Genomic DNA, 21,238 nt, shown 5'->3' on the forward strand with positions numbered 1-21,238 from the left:
ATAAAAAGAATTCACAGCAACAACATTATTGTTTGTGTTATAAAAAATTATCTTCAAAATTAGATTTTTATCTTAAACCTGAAACGTCTTTACCAATAACAATAACACGACACTACAATTATTGCAAAATAACTTATTCTAATGATATTATTGTGACACAAAATATCACCGTAGTGTTAATCTTTACCTTTATTATGTGTTTTTTTTCTCCGTTTGTTTTGGAAAAGTGTAACACTACAAAAAGTCACAATAATTTTATAAGGTCGTCTCAGTAAAGCCGACATTTAATCCCTTTAAACAAATGTTATTCTGTTAACCTGCTGAGCTTCATTCTTTTCTCCATTATAATAATTTTGATATTGTTCAGTGAATTTCAGGTTCTGAGAAAATAAAATGTTTCACAGCTGCAAAAATAAACACAAAGATTAGAATCTACATTTACACTCACGTCTGAATTCTGTTACATTTTTATTTTAAACATCCATAAAACACTAAATCTGCTTTAATCAAACTCCCATTTACATTTGAATTTCCTCTCATTTTAGTCTTTTTTTTCTGAGTACAGCTGAATGAGCGGCTGAACACACACACACACACACACACACATCATGTGACTTTCGACTCAGCAAAGCCCAGGCTGTGTGTAAACTGACTGGATGCACTTTTTCAGACTGAACTCAAACAACAGAGAAGAAAACAAATCATAAAGCAGCTGAAATAAACCTGGAATCATCAAATCATGAAAACTGGCCTGTTCAAAGTAAAAGTTATGGAGCTAAAGAGTCAGTTTGAAAACCCTCCTGTTGACATCAGTGTTAACACAGAGCTGTGAAGGAGCCTCCGCGCAGCCGAGAAAACAGAAGAAAGAAATGTATAAATATGTGAGTGTGAAGGCCAAACGTTCAAAATGAAAGAGGTAGAAAGACACGATAATATTATTAATGACCATATATCTATATATATATTTATCTATATATAAAATTATCTATATTACTGCAAGTAAACCTGTTTTTTTCAGACTTTATGCACAAAACGTTAAACATTTCTGGAAAAACCGTGGGGACAAAAAAATCATAGAAACATAAATTAGGCCAATAAACAGGCCTCATAATAACCCTAAAGGAACCAAAACGGTCAAATAAGTCACAATACAACTAAAAACTGCAGTTAGCATGACTAAATCATTTATCAAATAATCAATTTAATACTAATATCAAATAAAAATATCTTCCAAAAGCTCCCATGTGATAAATGCACACCTGACTTATGATTTAGTAAATAAAAATATAAAAAATAAATAAAATATGCAATTCACTATGGAGCAAATCAAAGTCTCATAAAAGTTTAAAGAAATGAAAAACAATAAAAACAGCACGTCAACTGAAACAGAAATTCATTCACAGCCTCAGTGACGCGTCTGTGTGCGCACTTTGAATAAAAACTTATTGCTTTGTGATGTTTGCACACATCATCAGGCAGAAACTCTGCTTCAGGTTATTTCATCCTTTTTAATCAAGTTTAGTTTCTCTGGAAAAATAAAACACAGACAGCAAAGAAACAGACATTACAGACTTTGTACAACTGAGTGATGTCTAACTACAAAAGTGCAAAAAAAGAATAAAAACCAAACAAATCCCCAAAAATCAAAAACAATTTTTACAAACCCAGAATGAAAAAAGTGACAGAGAGAAAAACCGAGCCGACAGTTTCCCCCAAAGTTTCCCCACAGACAGACCTGCAGTGTGTGTGTGTGTGTGTGTGTGTGTGTGTGTGTGTGTGTGTGTGTGTGTGTGTGTGTGTGTGTGTGTGTGTGTGAAGGTCAGCGTCTTCTGAGCTGCATGAGGCTTTTATTTCACCGAGGTTACATAAGTTTATATGTTTGCACTGTAAAAAGTAACAATAAAAAACAAAGTTGGCGATGTGGGGGGGGGTGGCTTCCTGTTTTGAAACGTTCTCACTTGGATTTATTTCCTTTTTTTCTCTCTTTTCTGAAATTAACACCACGTTTATATTCGACTTTTAAAATGATCACAAGCATTTTGTTGCATTTTATTTTTGAAAAGCTGCTTTTACTTGGATCCACCTGAGATCTGAGGATCAATACCACAGTGATCGGGACTGATTGTCAAACGCTGCTCACGTTTAAAGTGAAGAATCGGCGGTTAGATTAAAAATAATTTCTCTTGATTAAAAATGTTTAAAAGTGTCAAACTCGCTCCTTTTTTCCTTTTGTTGGTTTACGTTGTTTTATTTTGTGAGCTAAAATATTTTAGAAACATATTTACTGAGGAAATTGAATCAAATCACATCTGTATATAATAATACGTCCACGTGGCTCCGGTGGAAAGACATTAGCTTTTTTTTTTTTTTAAATATAAAAAAGTCATAAAGAATAAAATTTTGGACCATGTGTTCGACTAAAGTCACAAAAAATACTTTAAAATATTTTTCCAAATAACAAAAATGTGCAAAAACCTGGATTTTAATATATAAAGTTTTTTACATTTATTTTCCACATCAGCTTTTATTTTCACTAAAGCCTCCCTGTAGCGTGTGTGTGTGTGTGTGTGTGTGTGTGTGTGTGTGTGTGTGTGTGTGTGTGTGTGTGTGTCATCTTAAATGTTAAATATATGCCCCTCCCTTCCTGCTGAGGTCAGCTGACCAACATTTTCCACATGAGAAACTTTCTGATGACTTTATTTCTCCGCAGAATATTTTTTTAAAAATAAGTTGCATATATATGATTTCAGTTGGCCTGAAGCATCTCCAGTTTCATTGATTGTCATGCACGTTTTTAACTCTTCCCACGCCTCCGACTCCTCTGACTATTAAATTATTCGTTTTTTTAATGGCTGTCTCCTAAAGGTAACATAAAGTGACTCCATGGCTGTGAGGACGCTCTGATTTTCGTTCATTTCATTATTTTAAACTCTTCTCTAATCAAAAAGAAAAAAAACATTAGAAAAGAAAAAAATCTGGTGAAAAAAGTTTTTCATATGACCAAAGCTACATGTAAATAGGCCTTTATGTGTGTGCGTGTGTGTGTGAGGGCCTGATGCTTGTTGGAGCCCCTTAAAAGGAAAGAAAATAGTCCCAGCAGCAGCACAGAGGCCTCAAGCCTCCGCGGGTCACTTAAAAATGTTCTCCAGGAACCAGAGCGGGTCAGCGGGCCAGAAAAAAAGCGAGAAGACGGCAGAGAAAGTTAAAAGAAGAAGAAGAGGGGCTGTGCGGCGGCTCTGAGCGCACATGCGCAGGAGCTTTTACGCTCATTCAGGCCTTTACGCACAAACACACACACACAGCAAAATAAACGGAGTGAACAGTCTGCGTGTTGATGCTGAACAAAAAAACGTGTTTGCATAATTTCAGCTGAAGAGTTTGTTCCAAAAACATTTACACACTTTTCTGGATTTAGTGATCACGAAGGTCGAAAAATACATCGAATTATTTTTGGAAGGAAACTCTTCACACAGAGCGGCTTTAACACCATTATTTAATCGCATTGTTCTAATTCAGAGGTCAAACCTGAGATATGATTTGTAGGCTTCTGCTTCCTCTCAAAAACCCTGATCGTTTCCAATTTTAAGGCTTTGTTCACGTGTTTTTCCTCCCAGTAAAACACAAAATAAAAGTTTTGATTGTCTCGTTTTTTTCCTCCTCGATTGTCTCAAAATTCATAAATAATTATTAACCCTGTCGTATTTCCAGCCCCACCCCTCGTTTTCCTTAATACTGAAGCGCAAACACTGACGAATAGAATTTAAATACAATAAATACAAAACATAAATAAACGACAAACAAAGTACTGAAAATCTTTGTACAAGATATAAATAGTTTGAAATATACTTATAGCGTTACCTTTGGCAAGTCTAGTTTACAGTTGGACGACCGGCGGTAACAAAAGTTTCTCCCTTTTAAAGTAAAGATGAAGCCGAGCTGTGCATCGCACTCCGTGTGGCCAGAAGTCTCGCTTCATTTATGGATTCATACACACATTTCTGATGTTTACCACTTTCTATTTGCCCTTAACGTGACGTCTGTGCGTCCTCGTCCCGGCGCAGTCCACGAAGCCAGGGTGTGTGGGTGTGTGTGCGTGGGGGGGTCAGTTTAGGAACGCGTTAGGGGTCACCCTCTTTTGGTGGGACAGCACCCCGGGGAACCCCGCGGACACACCGGGGGAGAAGGCCGGTAGCGAGCTGTTTCTGAGCGAGTCTGAGAGCAGCGCCTGTGGGGAGCCGCCGAAGCCCGGAGCGCCCTGCGAGAGGTGAGGAGGCGGCGGAGGAGCCGCGGGCGGCGGGCCGCCTCCCCCCCCCGGCGGGGCCGCCGAGTGCTGGCTCCCTGACACGAAGTATCCTGGCTGACCGGACAGCAGCCCGACCGGCGACGAGCTCATCCCGTAACTGTTCGTCAGGCCCAGCGGCAGCGAGCGGCCCAGCTCCCCGTTACTCAGCTGCTCCACGGCGGGCAGCAGCGAGCCGTAGCCGGCCGCCTGGTTCAGGAAGCCGGCGGACGAGCCGTTGTAGTGCGGGTGATGGTGGTGGTGGTGCAGGGACAGGAACGGGGACAGCTGCCAGTACAGCGGGTTGCTGCTCCGCTCGTTGATGCCCAGCCCGAGAGGAGCGAAGCGCAACCCGCGCTTCATCGCCAGCTTGCCCCGAGAGGTGGCGGAGCGCCGGCGGAGCTTCCCGGTGGTCCCGCCGATGAACACGTCGTCGCTGCTCGGGTCCAGCATCCAGTAGTTGCCCTTGCCCGGGTCGTCGTAGTGCCGAGGCACCTTGACGAAGCACTTATTGAGGCTGAGGTTGTGCCGGATGGAGTTCTGCCAGCCCTGCTTGTGCTCTCGGTAGTACGGGAAGTTCTTCATGATGAACTCGTAGATGCCGTTGAGCGTGAGCCGCTTCTCGGGGCTCTGCCGGATGGCCATCATGATCAGCGCGTTGTAGCTGAACGGAGGCTTGTCATACTTCCCGTTTTTGCCGCCGCCGGTGTTCTGCTCCGGTGTCGCCTTGCCGCCGTCCCCTCCTCCGCCTCCCCCTCCGTCCCCCTCCTCTTCCTCCGGCTCCTCCTTGCCAGGTTTCTCCGGCTCTAGAAGCGTGGAGGCCGCAGAGTCCACCTCCGGGGGGTCCAGAGACTTCTCGCAGTCGGAGCCCGGGGAGAGACACGGGGCTCCGTGGATCGCGACCGTCGCGGAGTCCGCACGCTCGCACTTGGAGGGCAGCAGGAGGCTCTTGATGCTGAAGGAGGAGGACCGGTGCACGGTCGGCGGGTCTTTTACATCCTCCATGCCCGGTGGCGGCTCTCCCGACAAAACCAGGAATAAATAATAAAAAAAAATGAACAACCACAACAACAACTCCGAGGTCCTCCACCTCCGTGATCCGAGAGAGAGACAGAGAGGAGAGAGAAAGGAGGCTCAGGATGAGAGACGCATGGATGGAGAGAGAGAGAGAGAGAGAGAGGGAGGGAGAGAGAGGGAGAGAGCGTGGCGTGGATGTGGAGAAATTAGTAATTAAGGAGGTTCCGACGACATCACGGAGAGGAGGAGCTTCTCCAACTTGGTGATTTTGTCAACAAATCCTCTTTTCTCCTCCTCTCGCTCTCCGCGCGCCTCCGTCTCCAAACCTCCGACCTTTCCTGTCTCGAGCCTCACAAACCTGTCACTTCATCTGCTCCCCTTTAATCTCTCTCTCCCCATCGTTCCATATTTACGCGCGCGCGCACAGTTCCCTCCACCTCTTGTGTGTGCGCCAAGCCCGTGCGTAAAAGCGCACGTCCGCTTATGGGTGTGCGCGTGCGTAAAAGCGCACGGGCAGTCGGGGCTTTGTTTTCTCGGCGACAATAATAGTTTGAATTCATGTCGGCAAACATGGCGCGTGCACGCACAGTGTGTGTTTGCGCGCGTGCGTCTGTGTGTTTGGGGATGGAGAGGAGGAGGGCACCGAGAGAAGCGCCATTGTCTCCTAATAAAAATCATCGTGTCGGCAGTAACACGCACACACAGCAGAGGCGGCGGGTCTCACGCTGGAGCCAGAGCGCCTCCTGACGGCAGCAGGCGGGACTGATCCATGTGAACAGTTGCTTCCGGTGTCAGTTTGTGTGCAGCAGACAGAGCAGTTTGAGCGACCATCAGAGGGGAGATTTAAAAAGAACGCACTGAATTTACCTTCTCAGTTTACAGGTCATTACATGCAAAACACTTTATTCAAACAAGCTGTCAACATGTAAAAATAATTTACAATTTCAGACATTTTCACTCTTGTGAAGCATTTTTAACAACAAAGATCGGTTCTCCATTTAATTTTTTAAACTACGCCCCTGCAATATTTGGAATTTCCTAAAGCAGAAACTCTTTTCACACAGAAGGTTGTTCTTTTTTAGGGTTTTTAAAATAACATTTCTATAGTAGACAGTGGGGAAAAAATGTAATTGTTTATTAAGTACTTATTTCTTTGGTAAAGTATGTGTGGCTGTGGAGGAGACATTTGTCAGCAGGAAAACTCATAGGAATACAGTTAAAAGTCCAAAAGCTTTCCTAAACATTTTCCAAAGCGCTCCGGTTGTGTCTTTGCCCGGCTCATTCTGGGCCCCGGGCCTTATATTTTGCACCCTAGTGTCCACTGGGTCAGACTGGAAACTTTGGCACGTTTGTTGAAGCCTGCCTGCATCGGTGGTGTCTAACATGTGGCTCTGGAGCCAGATTCCGGCCCAGCTGATCGTTTTTTAAGTGTTTTTGTTGTTTGAGTCCAGCTTTTGTTTTGGGGTGTTTTGTTTTGTTTTTTTGTCGTTGAGGTTTTTGCTCCCTGTGTTTTTATTGGCCGCCAGTTCCTGCTTCTTGTGTTTTTTGTTCTTTGCAGTCATCAGGATGTTTTAATGGTATGACTGCAGACTAGCAGAGCGTATGGTGACAGTAAAGCTTATCTTATCTCTTCTTCGTCCTCTTGCTTTATTTTGATCATGCTTTTGTCCGTGTGTCTCTCGTGCTTCTACTTCCTGTCTTTCGTTTCACCTTTTGTTTTTCTGGTCCACATTCCAGCCTCTCAGCAGACTTAATCCATCAGTCCAGCTTGAAAGAACTTGTAGTGAATTTGTTCCCCTCAGTTGAAGGAGCTGATCCCAATTTGACCCCCTCTGACTGCTGCAGTGACTGAACCTGATCTTTACTATGCTCATTATCTCATATGTACATTTGTGGACTTATTCTGTGTGTTTGTGTGTTATTAGTCTTTGTAACCGCTCCTGGTTGAACTGTTATAAGAGATTTTTAGTCTGTGTCGGCTCTCAGTCACCAGGATCGTGGGAAAAGGCAGCTGGAGGACTTCTTTTGTTCCCGAGGATGTTTGCCTCTCATCCAGAAGTTTTCTTCAGTTCTAAAGAGTCCCGAGTCTTTAACTCCTGTGTGAGGTGGTCCGAGGGTCTTTGAATTAACATTAATCATGTGAGTGGTCACATGAGCCAAAGTGTGAAACAAGGCTTTTAATCTGAGGGGTTGTATAATTGTGTTACCGTCTGTGCCAGCTTCACTACACAGGAGACATTTAAAGATCAAAAACAGTTATTTGAATCATAAAGATGTAAAATATTAATCAGTTACAGAAACTCGATATGTGAAGGTTTTTGTGCCTTTCTCTGTGATCTGTGAGGAACTAAAACGAGTTGGACAATCCTGCTTCAAACTCTAAACACAAAAACTAAACCTGCACAGCAGAAGGCCCCGTGGCTTGTGGAATCGGGATCGGGAATAAATCTGTTCAGAGCTCTGTGCTCAGAACAGATGGAATACATAAAAAGTGATGGCACAAGAATTTTGTGTTTTAAATAAATGTAAATATATATTTTTGCAGCAAACACAGAAACACACACAGATCACAACACCACATCTACAGCCAAAAAAAGCAATAAAAAAAAGCAAAATTGTTAATTTAAGAAAAATAAGTAACATCAGGTTAAAAGACAAAAGTTGCACCACATTTAAAAAATACTTTTGCTTTAAGTGCTCAGTACTTATAAAAGATGTGTTAAAGTCACGCGCATCCACAGGACCAAACGTCTAATGATGCACATCAAAGTAAAGAAGCTCTGGTTATGTTTGAGTTAAATGGATTTTTCAAGTTCTATCGTAAAATTGACACGTTTTGTAGACGGACTCGGGCGCAGACCAGGAGACCTTTGCAAAAACTGACAGTGCGTTTATTTACAGTGATGTCACCAGGTCTACGCAAAGTGTTCGGGAGAGCGGTCCGAGGGGAAGGGTCCGAAAACACACCCCACTCTCTCAGCAACGATCCCACTCCTTTTCCTCCAACGCTCCTCTCGCTCACTCAAAGATACAGGGACGGGTCCAGGGAAGATCCACGCACACACACACACACACACACACACACACACACACACACACACACACACACACACACACACAGAAAAATCCAATTAGCACGAGGTCGCATGAAGACCAACAGACTCAGACTTGCTGATCACAGAATAACTGATGCTGGTGGCTCAATGTTCCAGTGACGAGTAGCGTAGGTCTGCCATCCTAAGAAGCCCTTCTGATTGTAGCAATCAGCGACAGGTGTGATGACGAGCACAGGTGCGTGGGCCGGGGGCGGGAGCCCACAGTGAGCACCGCTGCGGCAGGGGGAAGAGAGAGAGAACAAAAACGTGTTTCTAACACGGACTCAGCCGGTGAGGCACCGGGGCCGTGACAGAAATAGAGGAAAACAATTTATTTAACTGATGTAAACCTAATGTTTCAGATCTATCTAAATAAACAGGACAGCAGCTGCGTCTTAGGTTTCTGTGGCGTTTCAGGCTTCTTGCCTCTGTTGTGTTTTAATTGCAGTGACTTTCATAAAACTTGGGCCCGTGTGAGATAAGCCAACAACACGGAAACATAAACCTAAACTAAAAACATACCTGTCATGACTGAAACTGAAACATGACTGAAATGGGGGAAAAGAACTCAAAATAACATTTTAATTATGTATATTTATTAAATATATATGAAATATAATACCCTGCTGTTTGCTTTTAAAGGCTACAAACACCTGTTCACAGTATTTACGTTGTGTCCCACAGTCCCACGGTTTACAGGAACACTGGTTTTCTGCTCATTTGAATATCTGGAAAACAAATAACTGGGATTGACTGCTCACTGCATGGTTCATGTGGGCTTTAATTCACCCTGTAAAGCCGAGTGTATCATAGTTAAGTTTGTGAGACTTCAACATCATCAGTGTGATTTTTTCCCCTAAATTAAGTGGACAATATGTTTTATGCAATAAGTTGCAAAATGAAAAAGTAAAAAAAACAAAAAATAAATAAACAATCTTAATGTTTAATAAACATTCAGTTTCCCCAAAATTCAGATTTTCTGGTAATTATTTTATGGTTCAGACTTTAAAAGGTTAAGGAGGATATGTTACATAAACTTCATAGTGTGCATCCATGCAGGTGCTTATCTGGGCCTGTTTCTCTGAAGCAGCAGACTAAGCAGGCCTCGGCCTCCCTCTCCCTCCTCACCTCCTCCTGGTGGGAGCCAGTCGAGAAATGTAATCTATGCGTTCTCTTTTTATCAGAAGTTCATTTTCAACACTTACATAGAAACGTAGCTCGAAAAGTAAATCAGCAGATTTTGTTTTCATGCTCAGCGCTCGCTTCATCACAACAGAGCTATGCAGCATCTTAATCGCTGCAAACACCGATCCCTCCACCAATCACCCCTGACCCGGAGTCATTCCCGTCGCTTCACGCTCAGCTGCTAACTGCCCGGTGCGAGCTGGAGGAGATCTTTCAAATAAGTCAGAAGAACCACATCATCAGCAAACAGAGACATGAGGCCATGGAAGTGGAGGCACTCCACCCTTCAACTGCGCCTGGAAATAAAGGTTCTGAACGGAGGTGAGTTTGACACCTGCAGGAAACCAGGCTTACTGCTGGAAGTGGACCCGAGCTCTCACTACAGCTGTACGGGGACGGGATAGCCTGACAATGGGCCCTGATACCCCCGTATTCCCAAAGCAAATCAGATCGATCTCTTTGGGAATGCGATCAGATCCGAGTACAGGAAACATGTTTGTGGGATAAACTCTGACACTCAAATATTCTGCAGAGGACAAAGAGCTGCCGAAGTTTAATAGATGGACCAAAAAATAAAAACATAGGATACAAACTTGGTCTTGAAGTCATAAAATATCTTTTATAGTAAATACTTGCAGTAAATTTGCTAGATTTATTGTTCGATATGTTTCTTGCAAACAAAACGAACGACGTCCTTTGTGGCACCGTTACACAACAATCCTGGGCACGAACGCTGGCGCGGACACATTAACCACCGCGGGAGTCTCAGTCATGGCGGCCTGTTGACAGCTAAACCTTTAAGCTGTTCTTGGCCACGCAAACACTGGGAACCATCGCACACATCCACAAGAACGTCAACATGTAAACACAACACACTGATTAATGATCACAACAGGAAATTACAGACTTCAGGTGTTTTCGTGGAGCACCTGAGGTTGTTAGAGTTCACTCGTCACATATTACAGACTCGAAACAACACAAAACAAACCACTGAAGCCACTGAAAGCTGGATATCTTTCATATCTCTAAGAAAAGTAAAATATAAAAGATCATTAAAATCAAGGAGTCCTGGCAGATTCATGTGCGTGACGACTTCCTGCAAAGCCTGATGTGAGAAAAGAAACATTTAGCCCGATCCTAACGAGCAGACAGGAAACTGAACTTCTGTTGGGGCTGTTTGGTTGGGTTTTCCTGTTTTTTTAAGCTCAATCTTCCCAAATTTTCCCTAATCTATCAAACAAAACCTGTTGACACACAGTAAGCCTGCAGCTTTCTGAGCCTTTGGAGCGCTGCCGGGATGCTAATCCGCACTACAGCACTTTTAGGCAGTTATTATAAAAGGCTGCTGAGTCACCCAAACATGTTTTCCAAACCAAATCCAAAATTACAGCTAAAAAAACCCCAAATCTGAAAATAAACGTTGTTTTCTTCGTTTTCAGCATGAAAATCAGTCTTGTTTATACACGAAGAGCTCAAACCAGTTAAAATCCCAGTAAGATGACTGTGATGGTGATTTTCCAGTTTAATTTTCAGGGTCAGAGTCACAGAAACACCGTAAACTTCACCATGTGAACCTTTTTAATTACAATAAATAACTGAACAAGTTACAAGCTGTGTTCAGTGACACGCACAAGCTCTACAGTCACCTTTGTTTACACTCACAGCCGATTGTGTTGGACAACAAAGCTGAAATCCAGATTACACACACACACACACACACACACACACACACACACACACACACACACAGGCCTCCCTCCTCCAATCTGCTTTATTAAATCTCTGCTGTGTTTTTGTGCCAGATGGTGTTTCAGTTTAACTGGATCTGAACCTCCAACAAAGGTGGTGCAAACGCAGCCGCCTCACCTTTCATTTTGCCAGCAGGTGAAACTCAAACGTCTGTAAATCAGAAACATGGAAAACAACACGTTAAAGATTTTTTAGAAGAACATTGTGATCAGCTGGGTTATCACAGGTCGTGCTCGCTGGCTCAGCCAAACCTGAAACCTCAGTCAGCCGTAACAGCTGTGGTGACGGAGGCTATCAGCTTTCTCTGTTAACCCTTTCTGAGCTCACATGAACGAGTGACATCTGTCAACAATAGGCTGCAAAATTATGGCTGCAGTATCTGCAGAAATATGTCCATGTGGCTGCAGATTCAGACTAAACGTTAAACTTTTATTTCCTGCTAAATCAGCTCGATCCGTGCAGAGTCCTGCGATTGTTCTGATGTTTGTGCTCAAAATGTTTTCTTTAAGTGAAGAGTCTTAAACCAGGGATGTCAAACATAAGGTCCGGGGGCCAGAATCAGCCTGCCAAGGTCTCCAATCTGGACAACTGGACAGCTTTGTAAAAAGTGAAGGTGAACATGTTTTTCAGACGTAACTGTATTTTTATACGGTTCCCGCTGATAGAGAATCTGTGATTTTTACAGTAGATTCTGTCAATGAACAAAAACTTTCTCTATATAAATTTCAGGATCATCTGTGCAACTTCCATAATGTCCCCCTCGAGCCCAGAGCAGCATTTCTTCACCATGTGGAAAAACTCAGACTGCACTTGTTTCTCTTACATGAAAATATCTCAAGAATTATAATTTGTATTTAAACTTGTTTACATAAAGACACAGGCTGTGAACGAGTTCGACTCTGGGTTTTCCTGACCTGGAGTGCGTGAAGGCGTGGCTCTCCCAGCATGCTCTGTGACGGGCTCAGCATCGTTACTGCACTGATCCAACAGCTACATGCAGGTAAACCCAACAACGCTCGATTGTCCGTGAATCTCACTGCTCAGTAGTTTGACGGCAGTTTGTCTCTTACAGAAAAACTACTGATTCTTTATGCAGTAAAAGTCTCATTTTCAAGTGTGACCTGAGTCCCGCACGACGAAGTCAAACTTTGTGATACACGTGATGCACTTTTGACATTGCCACGGCAACTGATGCTGCTGACCTGACTTAATCCCGGCTGGATCTGGTTTGAGATCAACAGGTGTAAAGATGGGAGGGTATGCGGTTTATTTAAAACAGAAATATCAAATTTTCCTGTTGACAGTTTAGTTTAGTAAGTCTGAGTTTGGCGCTTCGATCAAGAAACAGGAACCTAAACCTTCAGCTTTTGATTTGTAAATTGCAAATCACCTTTGGCCAGAAAACCTTTGTACACAACAACGGTTGCATTGTGTTCTCATGCAACGCGTGTCATGTGCTGTCCTTGATTGAATAAACTTAACTAACTACATCTGCTTTAAATTTACATGACAATCGTTTCTTTTATTTTTGTTTAAAGCACTTTGTAACACCTAGTTTTTTAACTTAAGTCTGATTATCTGTGAAGCACTTTGAAGTACACTAATCTGCATGAAAGGACCTGAGGTTACTACAGTGGATTGAGGAATTAGGTTTAATCATTATTCGTGTGCTGAAGCCTCTAAAATGTGATTGTTTGCTGCTTTGTTTTGTATTTTGGACCAAAAAGGCTCTTCATCTCTCATTAGGAATGATTTCTGACAGGTTGTAGTTAAAGTGACACTAAGTCCTCAAACAGAGTGTGGACAGACTTCACATCAGCCTCAACAAACCGAGCTCTTGTTTTCAAAGTCAGTTTCCTCGTGGGTAATAAATCAGATTTCTCTGACAGAAGAAGCTCGTCTGATCCCTGCTTCCCTCCTCTCCTCTCCGAGGCGGTCGGTCGGCGGTGTCAGTTTTTCCGCTGCTCGGGTTCGCCACCAGCTGCACAGATTACCGCCCTGTTGCCAAAACAGCACGGGTATTTATGAGCAGCTTTCAGGAGTTAGATTATCGTGTGTCTGGTCTCACAAAACATGAACTTGGCTGACTCCCCGTTCGCTCGGCAGCTACCATAAGCCCTCCATTCCCGAGGGGCGCAGACGCCTGATGTAACCTCCCAGCTGTCCTTTCTGCTTACCTCTGGTGTAAAACCAAGCGCTCCAAACTTTGGAACCAACTGGAAGACGTGAATCACGTTGAAGGTCTGATCTCTTGTTTGATTTCACCTGCAAAATCCGATTTAGTCATCAAGGAGAGGAGCCAAAGGAGGGAGGAGGTTTAAAGGAGATTCAGCCAACAGAAGTAACGAGGATAAGGCTTTCACTCTGAGGACAAAGGAGGTCGCATGCCATAATGTGGACGGTACACAGCATGCAAGCAGCAGCACTTTCATTTGAAGAGTGCATTGAAAAGCATGATATGCATTATTATTGTATTATAGTGATCTGGGCCCCATTCCAGAAAGTTTTTAAATGTAAACCCTGAGGGTGGTAACACAGACATGAGGGAAACTCAGACTCAGACACTAACCTGCTCAGATTTCTCTCTGGCTCCTCCCCTCAGTTCAAATCACAACAACAGTCGCCTCAAGGTGCTTTATATTGTAAGATAGACCCTACAGTAATACATACAGAGGAAAACACAACAATCACATGACCCCCTATGAGCAGCACTTTGGCGACAGTGGGAAGGAAAAACTCCCTTTAACAGGAAGAAACCTCCAGCAGAAGCAGGCTCAGGGAGGGATAGTAGTACTTTCCAAGGATAGTAGGCGGGTCCAGGTATGTACGTTCTTTTAGAGCAGAGCTACAGATTAAAAACACCCAAGGCGAAGCGGTCAAAAGTCTGGCTGTACTTCACAGCAAAAGATGCAAACTCAGCAGCCTGCAACAAGTGCTTTAAGGCAGCGGTCCCCAACCCCCGGGCCTCGGACCGGTACCGGTCCGTGAGTCGTTTGGTACCGGGCCACGAGAGTTGAGGCTCAGATGTGAAATGTATAGTTTTCAGGGTTTTTGTCGGTTTTGAGCGTTATTTTGTCATCGTTTTTATCGTTGGGTCTTTTCACGTGTGTTATGAATAAATCTTATTTTTTCGGTACCGGTACTAGTTTTATTTTGTTGTATTTATCCGCGAAACCTTAAAGGCGGTCCGTGAAAATATTGTCGGGCATAAACAAGTCCGTGGTGCAAAAAAGGTTGGAGACCGCTGCTTTAAGGTGATACTGTGCAAAGGAGGCAACACCTCGAATCTGATGAAACACCTGGCGACGCATAATGTTTTTTAAAAGCCGAAAAATGCGCCGTATTTGATAGCTTGCTGCGAGACCTCACACCGAGCACATCTACTGCGGGTGTGGTGCCTGTTATCGGCCCGGAGTTAGCAACATCACCCAAGAACCCGAAGAGGAGAGTCCTGGCCCCTAGCCCTGCCAGTGTAGCAGAAATGATGAGGATGATGATGCAGCAGCAGCCGTTCTTCTCTGCGTGAGTAGCTTAATGTTGTTCGTGTGTAATTTACGTTGAGTAGGCTAACCACGTTATTACATTAATGCATGTAAGGTGAACTAGCAAACATCATCATAGTTACATGCGGCTGTCTTCTTGTTTGATGGCAGATGCTCCCTTCACCCTGGCCAAAAAGGCTAAAATGACCAAAGAAAAAGTGGAAAACAGTTAAACATGAGAGGTTTAGGACAAAGTCTGTGTTTTTTCCATTGTTTAAGCACTGCTTCCAGCCAAGAGTGATACCATATATGCCCCATAGCTGCAGAAAAGGCTAACATTGTTATCTTTTTACAAAAACCAGCTGAACATGAGAGGTTTGTGGACCAATTTTGTGTTTTCCATTCTTTAAGCACTGTTTAAGCACCGGCACCGTTTCAAAAGTACCGGTTTGGCACCGGTATCGGATAAAACATAAACGATACCCATCCCTAGAGCTACACATAAACTGTTAAAGTCTCCAGTATATAAACGTGTGTCATCTGCGTATAGTTGCACTTCTCTTCTTGTTCCTACCATCCAGTCGCTTCCCTCTGCTGTTCTGTTTATTTCTGCTGTAAAGTTGACATTTTAACATCTCACTTCTGGAGCCAGGCTCACTTGGACATTTGAAGAATTGCAGTTTTCACACTTGGCCACTTGATTTTAAATGAGCTTAGTTGGTGATTATCATCTCTATCTTTTGCCTCATATTTCGTCTTCGTTCTAAATGCCTGGAAGATTTTTTTTGACTTTGTTTCATTGAACCAGAAAACGTATACCAAAGAGTTCATCGATAGTTTGTGCACGACTATGATGAGGTATGACAGTCTGTCTGTCACTGTAAAAGCTCGCCAACGCAATTTATCAAGCATGATCTGCCCATGTCGGTGCAGACACTGTGTCTTTGACCTCCGTGGCGGTCTTTGATTGACCTCTGTCATCGCAGCTTTGGATGTCGCGTGGTCGTAGCCGCAGCTGTCGTCACGGGCCAGATTTCCAGGATCACCGATAATCTGTCTGCGTGTTTGACAAAGACCTCTCAACCCGACTGTTTCCTTTTCAGGTATTTACACCGGTCACCCGCCCCTTGTCAAACAAACTGTGACAGATATGGTGGCGTCATCGGCGAACAATATCATATTTACTCTGCAAGCCTGACATGATTCAGATCAGACTGGTTTAAACTGTTTGAGGAAGAGGAGGAGGGAGTCCGGGCGAAGAAACAAGGACAGTAGACGGGGAGTTACTCGCTGTCAGACCCTGTTAGGAGTGAGGCGGCCGTACTGTACCGCGGTAACTCCCAGTGGAGAGTACAGTGCAGAGAGGCGCTGGGTCCCGGTTATCCAAGTTGGCGATATTATGACGGTCTGAGCCATTAAACCAACACGCGGCAAATGAAATCAAGCAAGCTATTAATAGCACCTGGCATTGGAGTGGAAACTCCCTCTGAACACACACATCATCCTGTGTTTACTTTCATACATGCAGTCCCCTGCAAGGCTTTTCACAAACACACAACAGTGCAGGGAAACTGCACACTCTTCATTGAGAGAATGGGAAGGAGGAGGAGGAGGAGGAAGGCCTGGCTGGTGCAGCGGCGGAGCGTCCACACGGCCACGAGGCAACAAAACGTCCATTACAAATCAAAACATTTGGTTCATTCATTTCAGGATGTTTTCTTCGCTCCCTCCTCCTCCTCCTCTGTGTACGGGGCTCACACACTGACCTACATTGGCCGTAATGAAATCACGGTGTGTGTGTGTGTGTGTGTGTGTGTGTGTGTGTGTGTGTGTGTGTGTGTGTGTGTGTGTGTGTGTGTGTGGTTGGCGATGCCACGTTGAGGACATGAGTGTTTGTTTATACTCCTGCCTTTAACATTTGCACGCCTGCATGCACACGTGTGCTATTTATGACATGTGAAGCACAAGAAGAGTTTCATATTTTTGGAGCTTTTTGTTACTGAGAAGATTTTTAGACCCAAACAAAACCGTAATAAGACAAACTGTTCCTAAACTCAATTCATACATACATTTATTTCCTGGAAAGGTACCAGGAAATAAAAAAAAGGAAAAAATGAAAGTGAAATCACGTCTTTGCCTCCTTCAGCTTTAATATGCACAGTGAACCCATGTTTTCTTGTATTTGGATGTTTTTAAAACGTCTGGACTGAAGCATCGTTTCTAAAACGAGACCTTCCCACACCGTCACAGCCGGTGGGCCGATGTCTGTGTGCACAGTAAGAAGGTTGTGGGTTTGAATCCACTGTCAGCTGCCTCTTTCTATGTGGAGTCTGCATGTTGTCCTCATGCCTGTGTGGGTTATGTCAGGTTACCTGGTGATTCTAAAATGGTTAGGAGTCAGTGTGAGTGACAGTCCTTCTCTGTGTTGGCCCCGCCCCTCACGCCGTGACAATCTCCAGTCTCGCATAATTTTGTTGAGTAAATTTATTTCTGAACAAAAGACTTTATATAAAGGTGACAGAAAAAATGCCACGACACGAATGTAAGACTGAAACCTACACAGGAACAGTCTATGAGGTCTCAGTCACCAGGACTTTGGTGAAAAACTCAGAGAGACACCTGAAGTACGCTGAGGATGACCTGGAGAAAGGTCCTGCAGACTGGAAGCATCCTTCAGTCAGATGAGACTCAACCAGAAGTTTGCGGCCACAGAGATGCTGCTAATGTCTGGAGAAAGAACGGAGAGAACAGCGTCCCCACAGTGAAGCACGGTGGTGGGAGCATTATGCTGTGGAGATACTTCAGTGAGTTGTAACGGCGTTTTGCGAGGAAGGAGCAGCTAGCAGGTCCAGCAGGCATGTGGGGTGGAGGTTAGCTGGACAACTCTCTGAGGCCAGTCAGTTAGAACGGCAGAACAAGACCGTACAAGCCAGGTCTCCACGCCTCTGCGCTATCCGTACATACATGTGTGGGGGTCAGGTCCAGCCCGTTGCAATGGTACGGTCTCTCTAAACAGACAGACGGAGGAAGCTTGCTCGACTGTATGGGCTGCTGCTACACTCACACTAGACTCTCCAATGACTACAATAATAGGACGACACCCCCTAGCGGTGCCACAATAAGGGTTGTTACACTGTGTGGAGCTGGGAATCTCCCTGAGGGGGAAGGATCATGGAGGAAGGAGAAGATTCAGCAGCAAAACTGGGTCTGAGTCATCTTCCAACAGGACCGCGACCTAAATCATAAACTTCTGTAAACTTGACTGTTTCTATCGAAAACATGATGGATGTTTGCAGAAGGAAAACAATTAAAACATTTCTCGGACGCCATTTATTCTGGACTCGTGGTTGTTAGAGCGCCTCCTACAAAACCAGAACAGAGCTGGAGTTTTTCAGCATGTAGAAGTTGTTCAGCAGGACTTTTGTGTCCTGTTTGAGGTGATGAGCCGATCAGCTCTCGTGACTCTTCAGAGTAAATCTGCTGTTATCCTCCAAGTCTCCTCCTTTGCTTCCTCTTATGTAATCTGCTCTCCTTTGTGCTTTGTTACCCACCGTGCACGTGTTCGATGATTTGCAGACTTTTCTGTTGCCGCCGCTGACTCTGGACCAGTTCGAGGTGTCCCTCGCAGGCCACCGTATAGCCCACTTCACACCTAAAGTAGATTAATGGGTCAGTTTGGCGAAGTTCATCCAGGGTTCAAGTAAAGGTTCAGCTAGAGTTCAGCCAAGCGGAGAGGGAGGAGGGAGAGTCTGTGCCGCTCTGCTGGAAACCGCTGCAGACTGAAGAGATGGAAATATGGAAATAGAATAACAGGACAAAGAGACGCAAACACAGAACATTAGGTTCATTATTTGTGCAGAAAATCATGATCGTACATGTATGAAGAGCAAAGTGTCTTTAAATCAGTGTTAAAGGTCAAAAGGGGACGAAACATGCAGGTGTCGGTCCTGATGACCTTCAGCTTTTATCAATGAAGACTCAAAACTCAGATAAACGTCGCAGTTTTTCTGTTGCAATGCAGACGTAACGTACAGCTTATGGTCGTGGTAAATTATGCATGACAGTGTGAGCATTTGTTCCTGCCTGAACCCAGGATCGGGAGGGGGCGGGTACAGTATTTGACTTATTCATGATGCTATAGCTGCAGCTCGGCGCCACTTTACTACCACGACCTCCCAGCTTAGGCTTAAGCTGCAGGTTTAAACTGCAGTTGTGAGGTCAGGGTCACGGGAGGTCACAGAGAGACGACCATGTGTGGACGCCACAGAGGATTTCACCTCTAGAAGAAACTGATCAGTGTTCATCTCTCTTCTCTTCTTATTTTCTATTGTTCGTGTTTCTGCCAGGATGGAATAAAGTTTAGTTTACATCACTCAAGGCTGCAAATGAGTGCTGCTAACATGATACTGCTACATTTTTATGTGATGTCAGTGATATACTGGCGATCGTGGCTCAAGAGTTGGGAGTTCGCGTTATAGTCTCTTGTAGTCTCGGTCGTTGTGTCCTTGGGCAAGGCACTTCACCCGTTGTCTACTGGTGGTGGTCAGAGGGCCCGGTGGCGCCAGTGTCCAGCAGCCTCGCCTCTGTCAGTGCCAGGACCTGCAATGTAGCTTACCATCACCAGTGTGTGAATGGCTGAATGTAGTGTAAAGCACTTTGGGGTCCTTAGGGACTAAATAAAGCGCTATACAAATCAGAATCAGAATCAGAATCAGAATACTTTATTGATCCCTGGGGGAAATTATTTTTTGTTACAGTGCTCCATTTTAAACCAACATTAAGACAAGACAGACAATATGCTAACTAAGAATAGTACAATATATACATATATATACATACATACATACATAAGTCACTTATAAATAAATATTTGGAAAAGAAACATGTGTAGTTGTAGCAGCAAACAGTGTGTTAAGTGGATGCGTTGTACAGGGAGATGGCCACAGGCAGGAATGATTTCCTGTGTCGTTCAGTGGTGCTTTTCGGTAATCTCAGTCTCTCACTGAACGAGCTCCTGTGACTGACCAGCATGTCATGGAGTGGGTGGGAGGTGTTATCCAACATTGTCTTTATCCTGGACAAATGCAAATACAGGCACGACAAGACTAAGCCAGACATGTCTGAGAGCGAGAGCTGCTGTCAGCCAAGAAAATGCTGGCAGCGTGGCAGTCCACGAAGGTATAGATGTGACGATCCTATGTGATTTTCAGAAAAGCTGACCTCTGAAACAGCTTCATCGCCTCACGTCAAAGAAGGAGACGAGAAAAAAAAGACAACATACAACAGCTGAGAGAGCCACAGAAAACATGTGGACTCTGTGGAGTGTTTATATGGAGCTAAATCAGGGTCAAGTTTTTTATCCATTTTAAAAATGAAACTAAAATTACAAGTTTCGATATGTAAAATTTAAAAACAAAAACATTGTGAAAACATTGTTGGACAAAAAACAATAAAAGGTTGGGGACCGTTTGTTTATACTGTATAGCAGAGGCCAACATGCTACGTTAACGTATCAGTAACCAATGAGTTACTAGCAGTGGACTCTGTCTTTTATATACAGTCTATGGTGTAGAAACCAGCGATGCGTCTTTGAGAACACCTAATGAATGCCTCCTCCCACCATAACCAGCAGCATCACTGCTGTGATGGAATGTAACTTATTACATGTACTCAAGTACTGAAGCACAGTTTTAATATATTTGTGATTTGATTGTTGTTGTACTGCTCTCTGATGTGAATACTGTACCTTGTACTTCCTTATTTTAAACACAGCTGAAGTGACACATTTGTTCACCTCGGTGCCACCACAATGCTCTGCTATAAACTCCTTATTTGAGTATTTGTATGTAAAACTCCCATGTGACCCTGAAAGCACCATTAAAAACATTTAACACAGAGATAAAAGAGCAAGCTCAAGTTCACTGAATGCAGAAATGAATCAGAGAAGCGCCGGAAAGCCTTTAGATGAGTTTGTGAGGGGTACACTGTGATTACTTTACTTACATCTTTGCTTTATCAGTCTGGAATATATTTTTAAAGTTGTATGTGTGGTCTGCAAATTATCAGCACACATTCCTTTAAAAGTTTATAAACAAATCCAGGCTCATCATTGTCAGTCATTGGTCAGGAAAGCTTGACCATTTATTGTTTTTGGTGAACTTGCAAAGAACCCAAAGGACGCTGCACACTTACAGGCTAGCAAACATGCTCGTTTAGCTCGTTTTACTCTAACGGGACCAGAGTTCACAGAATGGCCACCGAGTCGGATTCAGAGACTGAGATGATAAAATTATCAGGAAAGCTTGTTTACTGAGCTCATTGCGTGAGGACACAGGTGACTTTTCCCACAGACTGCTTTAAAATCTGACTCAAACAACAGAAGTCGCCCCCTGCTGGGCTTCAGACAGAATGCAGATCCACAAACACCAGCT

At 43.9% G+C, this 21,238-nt stretch overlaps 1 protein-coding gene across 1 annotated transcript; it reads right to left on the reverse strand.

The window, feature by feature from the left end:
• Window positions 1-2,595: 2,595 nt before the first annotated feature.
• Window positions 2,596-5,429, reverse strand: foxg1b (forkhead box G1b). Its single transcript, XM_026190270.1, has one exon. The coding sequence runs from the start codon at window positions 5,282-5,284 to the stop codon at window positions 4,103-4,105; it is 1,182 nt and encodes a 393-aa protein (XP_026046055.1). The 5' UTR covers window positions 5,285-5,429; the 3' UTR covers window positions 2,596-4,102.
• Window positions 5,430-21,238: the final 15,809 nt, after the last annotated feature.

Source organism: Astatotilapia calliptera, chromosome 13 (assembly GCF_900246225.1).
Source record: "Astatotilapia calliptera chromosome 13, fAstCal1.2, whole genome shotgun sequence".
NCBI lineage: Eukaryota > Metazoa > Chordata > Actinopteri > Cichliformes > Cichlidae > Astatotilapia > Astatotilapia calliptera.

Bases quoted from the DNA above. Each gene is read 5' to 3' on its own strand.
- foxg1b (XM_026190270.1), bottom strand. From the start codon at position 5,284: ATGGAGGATGTAAAAGACCCGCCGACCGTGCACCGGTCCTCCTCCTTC.